This window comes from Pteropus vampyrus, unplaced genomic scaffold (genome assembly GCF_000151845.1).
Source record: "Pteropus vampyrus isolate Shadow unplaced genomic scaffold, Pvam_2.0 Scaffold320, whole genome shotgun sequence".
Taxonomy (NCBI): Eukaryota; Metazoa; Chordata; class Mammalia; order Chiroptera; family Pteropodidae; genus Pteropus; species Pteropus vampyrus.
Window position 1 is genome coordinate 180,233 of NW_011889101.1, and position 9,279 is coordinate 189,511.

The following is a 9,279-nucleotide window of genomic DNA, read 5'->3' on the forward strand; positions in this document are numbered from 1 at the left end:
GCCCCCTCGGGCCCCTCCTCTGCAGCCAGCTCTAAAGCTGGAAAGCTAAGTCAAGGGCGTTAGCCTGCACCTCCTTTCTGCTGCGTGACCTCTGGAGAGTTAACCTGAGGAGCAGTGACCAAGGCCTCGAGGCCAGTGGCCTATACCTGCACCTAGGTTCTCCCCAGGGAGGGGCAGAGCCCCAAGCCAGGGTTCGGTCCTGGGCAACTGGTCTGGGTGCTGTTGAGGGTGGTGTGTGTCAGCAAGTATGGGCTCTTGTTGGGAGGGGATCCTCTGCTCAGCACTCTGCCCACAAGCACCCCTGAGGTGGGGGCTGTCCCCCAGGTCATGCCCCCAGGGCCACGGCCACTCTGCACAGCCACCTGGGGGAGGAGGTGAGCAGGTGGGTCCCAGGTAGGAAGGATGAGCCACCTTGACTGAGGACGGGGCCCTCTGTGCTGCGGGCTATCAGCGAGGCCTGTCCCCTGGGAGAACAGAACGCCCTGGGGCCCATCCTGCATGTGGCACTGTTTCCTGAGCACGGCCTGCGTGGCGCTCGGCCTTAGGCCCCCAGTGGGCTGCCGTGTCCCGGCCACCACTACCGATGGGTGGGGGTCTGTGGGGTCTTCTTGGGAAAACCTGGGCTGTGGTACTGTGGGCAGGCAACAGGGCTGGGGAGGACCCTGGCTGCGGTGGACCCTGGCTGCGGTCAGGATGGGACCCAAACATGAAACCTCGCTCTGAGGAGCCTGGCCTAGAGAAGCCACCAGCGCCTTGGCTGTGGCCCTGGCTCCAACAGTGCCCGGCTGCCCAGCCACGTTAGTGCCACAGTGACATCCCCGCCTCACCCCCCACTCCCACCCCCGGCACCAAGACAACGGACAGGGCCGGGGTTGGGGGCAGGAGGAGGCCACTGTGCTTGCTACGTTTGGGGCAGGGACAACTCACAGGAACATACGGTGCCTCAAGAACAGCCTGAGGGGAGTGTGTTGGAGTGGGGGGTCTGGACTGGGGCGGTGCTGGCTGGCTCCGCCCAGCCCCAGGGGCCGCTGGGACTGGAGAAGCGCACTGTCTGCTTGGCAGCTACATTGTAACATGTATTTAAAAGCATTAAAAATACCTGCTCGTGTAAAACCTCCGCTCCCCGCAAGGCTGGAGTTTATTGGGAGCGAGTGGGTGGTACTGGGGCCACTCGGCTGGGCGGAGGCGGAAGCCCGAGGCTGGGCTGACTGGCCTCTGAGTTCTGCTCAGGATGCTCCCCACAGAAGGCCGGCCCCTGGCCGCTGGCCGCCCAGCTCCGCGCCTGGGCACACAGGCCGCCCAGCGGAGCCCAGCTCCCCGGGGAAGCGGGAGTCCTGGCTTCTAGGAAGGGCGGGACGTGAAGGCGAGAGCCCTCCCTGCTGGAGGCCAGGCCAGGGCGGGGGGGTCCTGAGGCCAAACCCCACGTCTGCGGTTCTCGAGGTCAGCGCCACCTGCACCCGCACTCCTGTTAGTAAGCAGGGCGGTGGGGCTCCCGGGGGCCGCCCGTTAGTTTCTGGGCTGCAAGCTCGTTCGGACCTAAGACGTCTCTGCTGGAGGGGTCTGTCTCAGTAGTGGGCTGAAACGCTAACTGAAAGCAGCTGGGCTCGGCCGTCGCAGGGCTGCGGGGCGGCGGGCGGGCTAGAAGGTGGACTTGGAGTGTCCGAAGATGCAGACGGGCAAGTGCTTGACGTGGGAGGACCACTGGGCCGCCAGCTGGAAGAACTTGACGTCATTCCACTCCACGCCATCGATGAGGACTGCAGGAGACGAGACCGCTGACCCGCCTGCCACTGGGCAGGGGGCGCACCAGCCCCTCCCCCGGGCCTGGTGCGGGACAAGGCTGGGGGGCCGGACACCCCAGGCCCCCGTGAGAGGAGGCCCTGCTGCCCTCCCCGGCTCCGAGCCACCGGCTGTGGCCACCCCTCCCTGACCGTGGGGAGCTGCCGGTCCACATCCCATCTGCCCCAGCCAACCCAGGGTGGCAGACGCCCTCCACTTAAACCAGAAAGTCGAGGCAGGAGGGCGGGTGGTCCTCAGCTCGAGGACAGAAACCCTCCAGCCCCGTTTGAGTCGGTCAGCGTGGCGAGCGTGCAGGGCCCGACACACACTCAGTCTTTTAAGGAGCAGCGGGGACTGGGAAGTCACTGCTCGGACCCAAAAGCTGTCACTCGCACACTGGCCCCCGAAGGAAGTGCCACGTGCGAGACTGTTCCCGCTCCCGAGCCGAGGCCAGAAGCTGCCCACCTCCGCCCTGGGTTACTCCCGGCCCATGGACCGGACCAGACCGCTGGGACTCTGGGCTAAGGCCCGAGTCCCAGGGGCCCCGCCGAGGAGGACACCCGGACGATGCCCGCAAGCCGCTCACCACGCAGCATGTGCTGCTGCTGCTTGGCCGTGCAGATCAGGCGGCTGATGCCCTCGATGCACTGGCTCTTGGACTCCACGTCCTTGTCCTTGGTTTTCTTGGGCAGAAACATCACTGGGGGGGAAGAGGGGCCGTGCTGTCTTCCTGCTGCACCCTCGGTGCCCCGGGGCGTGGGGGCCACGGCCCTGGGACCCCTGCTCCCCTCCCGCCGGGGGCTTCCGCTCGGGGCTCTGGCAGGAGGGGCCCCGGGGCCCGTGTGGCCTCCCCTGCCTGCCCGCAGACCCCTCACCCTTCTTGTTCTTCTCCTTGGTGACCACAGTCATGGACATGGTGGGCGTGGCTGAGGCCTCGCCACTGCCGGGCAGCCTGCTGACCTGCAGAGACCGGAAGGTGCACTTGAGCGTGTTTTTGGCGGTGGGCAGGTCCTTCTTCTCCGCGTCTCTCTTCCTGTCTGTGGCCTGTGCTGCTGTCCAGTAGTCCACCTGCAGCCCCATCAGCTCGGCACCGACGCCCTGGCTGGGGAAGCAGAGGGAGGGTCACCGTCCGTCCTTGAAGGTGACAGCGGCACCCTGGAGGCTGACGTCGGTGGGAAGGCGCCAGCTGCTGCCCGTGCCGCCCGGCTGACCCGGAGCCCCAGGCCTCCTGGAACAGCCCAGTCCATACGCGTGCCTCTGGCATGGCTGCAGTGCTGGAGTGTCTGGCTTGCTGCCCCTCTGCTCTCCCGAGCCACCCCCCGAGTCTAGAGGGCTGAGGTCAAACGGCCTCGACATAGGAGCAGCCCCCGCAGAGCCCGGGGCCCCCCAGGTGTGAGGACTCCCAGGCCCTGGGAAGTCCCACTACCCCCATCTGCATCCGGAGCACCCCTGTACTTCCTCAGGTGTCCAGGACCTGCGCCCCCCAGCCATGATGGGGTGCTCCTGTCCAAGCAAGCCAAGTCCTCTCAGGCTGTGGTCAAGACCTAGCCTCCCTGGCAGCCGGGGGAGGCGGCCAGTGGCCTCGAGCAGGAGAGGAGGCAGGAGCTGGGTCATAGCGCCCGGGAGTGGGGTGGGCTGCAGGGCCAGTGGGGGAGCCACCCTGTGCAGCTGCGCTTACCTGGGCGAGGCCAGGCCGCTCACTGATGGAGAGGAGGGCGGGGTGGGCGAGGCCTCCTTGGCAGCAGGAGATGTGGACGGCGGGGTGGATGAGAGCACACTGGAGCTGGTGGGGGTCGCGTCGTCCGAGTCACCTTTGAGGAGGAGTTGGGACAGGGCTGAGTGCGCACCTTTCTGCCCTGACATCAGGCCCCACAGGAGGCAGCCAGCCCACAGGCTGGGGAGGGCGTGGGGGGCCAGGGCCGCTGGTCGCTGGGAGGGGCCGTCCTGGTGAGCAGAGTGCCCGGTGGGCATGGACGTGGCAGCCCTCCCCCAGGATGTGGCTCTGCCCAAGCCACACCGCGGCCGATGCTGGGGGCCGCCCCGGCCCCTGCGTCCTTGCCCAGGGGCGTGGGGAGGGGGTGGTCACCTGATGTGGCCGAGGATGGTTCCACGATCCCAACTTTCACCACCTAGAAGGCGACAGGTACTGTCTGGCCGCAGTGCGAGGGCAGCGGCCAGCCCCACCACCCCTCGTGCCAGGCTCTAGACCCAGGCCGAGCTCTGGCTTCCTGGGCCACCAGCACCCCAACCTCCGCCAGACCCGCCCCTCCGGGAGCTCCTGGGGCAGAGCCAGAACTCAGCCCCTCCTGTCCGTGGGCAGAGCCAAGCACTGAGTGGCCACTGCCCGGCACAGGCCATGGCGAGGGGCGCACTGGGGAGCCTCCCCTCAGGGTGCACTCTCCGTGGCCCTCCCCCACGCCCAGAGGGTCCATGCCTGCCCAGAGCCCTGGGCTGGCCCAGAGTTGCAGCCAAGGCCAGGACAGGAGAGGCACCCTCCCCTGTGGCAGAGCCTCTCGGGTCCCGCTCTCGGGCTGACCCTCAGCAGGCCGTGAGCCTGTATGAGTGGCCAGGCCAGACACGGTGGGATCGGGACGTGGTGTGAGGGCGCCCTGCCCAGCTTGGCACCAGAGGCCCCATGGCCTGCGGCTAGAGCCTGGCTCAGGCAGGTGCTGTCAGCACCCCATGTGGACTGGTGTGGGGCCCCATGGGTTCAGGTGAGGCTCAGGACAAGCCATGCCTTGGTCACGCAGTGGCATTTCACATGTCTTAAGGGGACTCGTGGCAGCTGTGTCTGATGGTGTGGGGCTGTCCTGTCACTATAGAAGTTCCCATGGGACAGGTTGCCCTGGACTAACTCCCTGAGGAAGCCGGCAGCCACCCAGGCCCCCAACCAGGGCCAGCAGAGGCCCAGAGGCCAGGCTGCCTACAGCCCTCACAGCAGACGCCTCCCTGGAGGCCACCAGCAGATGACAGGCTGTGAAAACAGTGAGAACAGGGACAGCAGCCCAGCTGGCAGGGAGCTGAGCTTCCGCCCAGTGTGGGAGAAAGCAAAGCCTCCTCATTTGTGGGCCACAACCCAGGGAAGCAAGGGGCACGGGGGCACCCTTCCTGCCCTTTGGCTCCCAAAGGGTGGGGGCACCCCTCCGCCCCACCCAGAGGGGGCTCTGTCCTGAGGCCCTGTGGCCCTGGGTGCCGGCCTGCGGGGCTGTGTGTGGCGGGGGCCCAACCCCAGGACGTGCTGAGACTGGACTGCCCCCAAGGGGGCCATGGGCCCCCACGTCAGCCCCGAGCAGAGCCGGGGTACCGAGGAGCCCAGGTCCCGCCCTACCCTGCCCCACACTAAGACGTTGGGGAGACATTAGAGGCAAGTCCTCAGCTCAAACTGGCGAATAAGGTTCTGGATACGTCGACTTAATACAAAAACCGACAACGGCAGCCCCTTGGCAAGGTGACAGCTTCCCGAGCAGGCGGAGCCGTCGCCTGGCGGGGCCGCCTGGTGTTACTCACCCCCACGAATGGAATGAACTTCTGTGAGGACTCGCCGTCGGGGCTGGGAGCAAGGACACAGAGTTAGTGTTCACAGGCCCGGGCGTCCCGCCCCACAGCGCCCGACCTGGACGCTGGGCCCCCAGCGAGCAGGGTGCAGGGCAAGCACCGCTGTGCACCTGCGGAGGCCACAGGGGTGGCCGCACGGGGGCAGGCACGGCCCTGCGGGACCCGCTTTTCTCTCCCGAGGCCTGCCGGGCGCGCAGGGCGGCCAGCCCAGCCCCGACTGCCTTCCTGCCGCCCAAAGTGGCCTGTGCCCCCAGGCCCCCTGAGAATAGTCCACCTCTCGCACGACCGGGAGCAGCCTGAAGCCAGGGTGTAGGGGTTCTCTCCCACAGTCTGGGTAAAGGCGGTGCCAACCGGAGGTGAGGCCGATGTGGGGGGCTGTCCCCCAGGCCGCAGGTCTTGCTGATGGGGTGCGCACAGCATGCTCCAACATGACGCACCCCAAGGGCAGCCCACCGGCCAGACAGGGCTCCCTGGACCCGGCCTGCATGACTTCCGGCACACGTGGGCTCCCCGGAGCCACGGCCACCACGCAGGCAGAGGAGGGCCTCGGGGGGCGCGGCCTGTGTCCGCGGCGGGCCACCTGCTGACCGGCGCCTCCGCAGCCTGAGCTGGGGCTGAGGGGCGGTCCCGCAGGACTCCGGCTGCCAGAGCGTGTCCCAGGGCTCTGGGCCCACCAGGCAGGTCAGTCGGGCCTCCTGCCCCTCAGGCCAGGACGGTGCCTCCTCACCGCTCGCCCAGGGCACCTCTTCTCGCCCGCTTCCCCAGCAGGCAGAGCCCGTCAGAGGACGTCTTCCGCAGACGGCTCTACCAGCACAGGCCGTGCCAGGGAGCGGCGCTGCGCCCCGCACTGGACTGAGGGATGCCCCCGGGTTCGGGGTCACTGGGAGAAACTACGGCACCACAGGCCTGGGCAGGGCGCTGTGGGTCTAGCTCAGCCCTGAGTGCCAGCTCCCCAGGGCCCCGCAGGCTGCCACTCTGTCCCTGCGTCCGGCAGCACTCCCTATACGGCGTGGCTCCGAGCTGGACAAGCGGCCTGGCCCCGGGGACAACACGGAACACGTGCAGCTGTCCGAGGAGGTCCTCGAGGTGCTGCCCTGCACGCTGGCGCCTGTGCTAGGGGACAGCGGCTGCAAACCCGCCCTCCTCGGGCGTTGCCTGGACACGGGGACCCAGCACCGCCTATGCCGCCACCACAGGACACCAGGAAATGTGTCTGGATGGAAGGGCCTCCGGTTTCGCTCTGTGCCATCAGAAATGGCCCAACTGCCAGTCTCCCTCCTCTCCAGGGGCGCAGCTGGAGGAGGACGTCCCCCCCTGTTCCCCTTTTCAGACAGTAAAGCCATCGAGTCCTGTGCCCAGACCCGCTCTGCACGCCAGCGGGCAGGAGAAGGCAGGCGGTCCTATGAGCTCCAGCCCACAGGGCCACTCGCCCTCAGCGAGCCACTGTCCCCACGACCGTCCCCACGACCCACCCCACGAGCGGCACGCAGGGAGACGGACGAGGGCCTCGAGGGGCCCAGGTGGGAAATGCACGGCACAGGGCATTGCCAGAACTCTCAAAGCCAAGCTGTGCGTCTGGGCCATGCAGACAACAGCCAGTGCCCCACACGTGCCCGGCGTGACAGGGGTGACACCAGTTTGCCACTGAGACCCCTCAACCCCATCCCTGGATACAGACTAGGACACACGTGTCCTTGGTGGGGACGGCCATCCCCTGATGTAGGGCGAGGCCCATGGTCTGGCCCACGAGGCCCGTGCGCATTAGCAGCATGCCCACATCAGGGGCTTGGGGTGCGGGGGCCGGACCAGGGCGGGGCGCCAAGCGCCCACTGCTTAGGGAGCTGCACGCGGCAGGCGGGGCTGATCTCAGGCTGAGAACCGGGTGCTGCTAAACAGGACCCGCCCTGCAGAGGAGCCAGCAGGGCTGCGCCCACCCTCTCCCAAGCCTCCTGGGTAGACAGAAGGGTTCTGTCGCAGCGGGCAGAAGCTGACCTGCTGACTTCCTGGCCTGGACTCCGCAGGCGGCCGGCATGCGGGGCATTCACGGGGCTCTGTCCTGGGCTTTCGGAGCCCACACCCCACCCCCGGGTGCCGGTGTCACCGCTGTAACGCCAAGGCGAGGAGGGGGGCCTGGGGGGAGGGTCGGGGTCCCCGGACGCCCTGGCTCGCTGCTCAGACGAGCCCCCCAGGGGAGACGAGAAGGCGAGGCCGGGCAGCGAGGCATGCTGCAGGTGCTCACGCACGGCGAGTGGGAGCCGCTGCCACAGGCCGGGGCGGCTCAGGCGGCAGCGGGTGCACGTGGCTGGTCTTTCTGGAGCCCGCTAGGGCCTGTTTAGCAGGGTGGTCGTGAGGCTCAGATCCGCCCCCTGGTCTGTCCCAGGGCCCAGCAAGGAGGCCAGCTAGGACCATCGACCCCACCCTGGGGGGTGACTTCCCAGGACAGCAAACAACCCAGGGCCCAGGGCGGAGGGTGCCCGGGGTGACAGGGACGAGACGCCCGTGTGAAGGGCAGGTCTGTGGCACCCAGGGTCTGGCTCCCTGGTCTTCAGGGGGTGGGGACAGCTGGGCACAAATGGCCCTTGACCCATGTGTTGGGGTCTCCGCGGTCTGGCCACCTGTCCCGGTAAGCCACCACACTTCGCCGGGAACAGCCTGTGTGCGGGGGCCCCCAGCCAGCGCAGGGGCTGGGCTTGCGACCCCCACATGGGAGCAAAGCCCACACACGGCCAGTGCGGCATCAGCGGTCAGTGGCTAGCGGCTCAAGCTGTGCTCCCAGCCTCTAAGTTATGAGGCAGTGCCACATGTGACTTTGGACACACGCTGACTCCCCTGAGGGAACACCACTTCTCACACCAAACCCCTGGACAGAAACAGAGGACAGCGGGCTGTAGGTAACGTGGCCCGTGAGCCCAACGGGTGGCCGGGACAGGGCGGTCTGCTCGCCAGAGACAGGGCCCGCCTGGTGTGCCCGGCGGGGAGGTGGGCGTAGGGCAACGTGAGTCTGGGGTGTGGGCCTGGGGATGCACCCCACCTGCTGACACTGCTAAACAGCCCTAAGACCAGCCTGGGGACAGAAGGGGCACGGGCCCAGACAGTGGTACCTGAGGGTGAAGTCAAAATGAAAGTTCTTTTTCCTTTTCAGAGAGCCACCAAGAGAGAAAACAGAAAGGTTACCGCGCGCTCAGCCCGCAGAGGCCCCGGGCACCGGCAACGGGGGGGGGGTCCTGCCCTCAGGGCCGAGCGGCTGGGGCTGGCCGGCCAGGCCCCTGCGTGACGCTGGGCGTCTCCCGCTGTGGGGAAGACACCTGGAGCCCAGACAGAGCAGAGACGCTTCGCTTTGTGACCTTCGCTTTGTGATCGGCTGCACGGCCGGCCCCCGGGCCACCCGGCTGCCCCAGGGGACCTGCAAGCCCGAGGCCCGGCCCCCCAAGCCCTGGCTCCCAGCCCCCGGCGCCTGACGCCTGCCCTGCTCTGGGCACGGTGAGGACGTTCCCCCACCAGGCCTGCCGGGACGCGAGCGGGTCGCTGCCGGGGGCCGGGCCCCACGACAGAGTCTCCTAAGTTTTATCACGGGACACGTCAGCACGTGCAAAAGCAGAGAGAAGATGCGACGGGCATCCCTGAGCCCCGCTGGTGGCACGGAAGGTCCCGCGGTCGGAGCCAGGACGTGGCCCAGCCCTGCTTCCAGCCACAGCCTGCCAGGACTGCCCCCGGCGGCCATCGCCTGAGCCCCACCAGCCGGGACGCAGGCAGCCCAGAGGGATGCGGTGCAGTGTGGGACTGGGGCCCCCTCGCCCCCGGTGCCCACCCCGAGCCGTACCCCACGGGTACCTCTTCTGCTTGTAAGTCAGCATGGCCTCCGCGATGGGCAGCTGGTGGGCACAGTTGGCCCCCGCGATGTACTGCGTGACTCTGGACACGATGTCCGGTGTGTCCTGGGCTGTA

The 9,279-nt window shown here is 67.9% G+C and overlaps 1 protein-coding gene across 1 annotated transcript in view; it reads right to left on the reverse strand.

Moving 5' to 3' along the window:
• Window positions 1-1,058: 1,058 nt before the first annotated feature.
• The window catches only part of PACS2 (phosphofurin acidic cluster sorting protein 2), a 70,770-nt gene continuing 62,549 nt past the window's right edge, over window positions 1,059-9,279 (reverse strand). The window contains exons 19-25 of the mRNA XM_011377736.2: window positions 9,166-9,279; window positions 5,287-5,329; window positions 3,866-3,908; window positions 3,458-3,590; window positions 2,655-2,881; window positions 2,366-2,479; window positions 1,059-1,757 (exon numbers count right to left, since the gene is read on the reverse strand). Coding sequence (XP_011376038.1) covers window positions 1,639-1,757; window positions 2,366-2,479; window positions 2,655-2,881; window positions 3,458-3,590; window positions 3,866-3,908; window positions 5,287-5,329; window positions 9,166-9,279 — 793 coding nt within the window. The 3' untranslated portion in view covers window positions 1,059-1,638. The remainder of the gene's footprint in view (window positions 1,758-2,365; window positions 2,480-2,654; window positions 2,882-3,457; window positions 3,591-3,865; window positions 3,909-5,286; window positions 5,330-9,165) is intronic.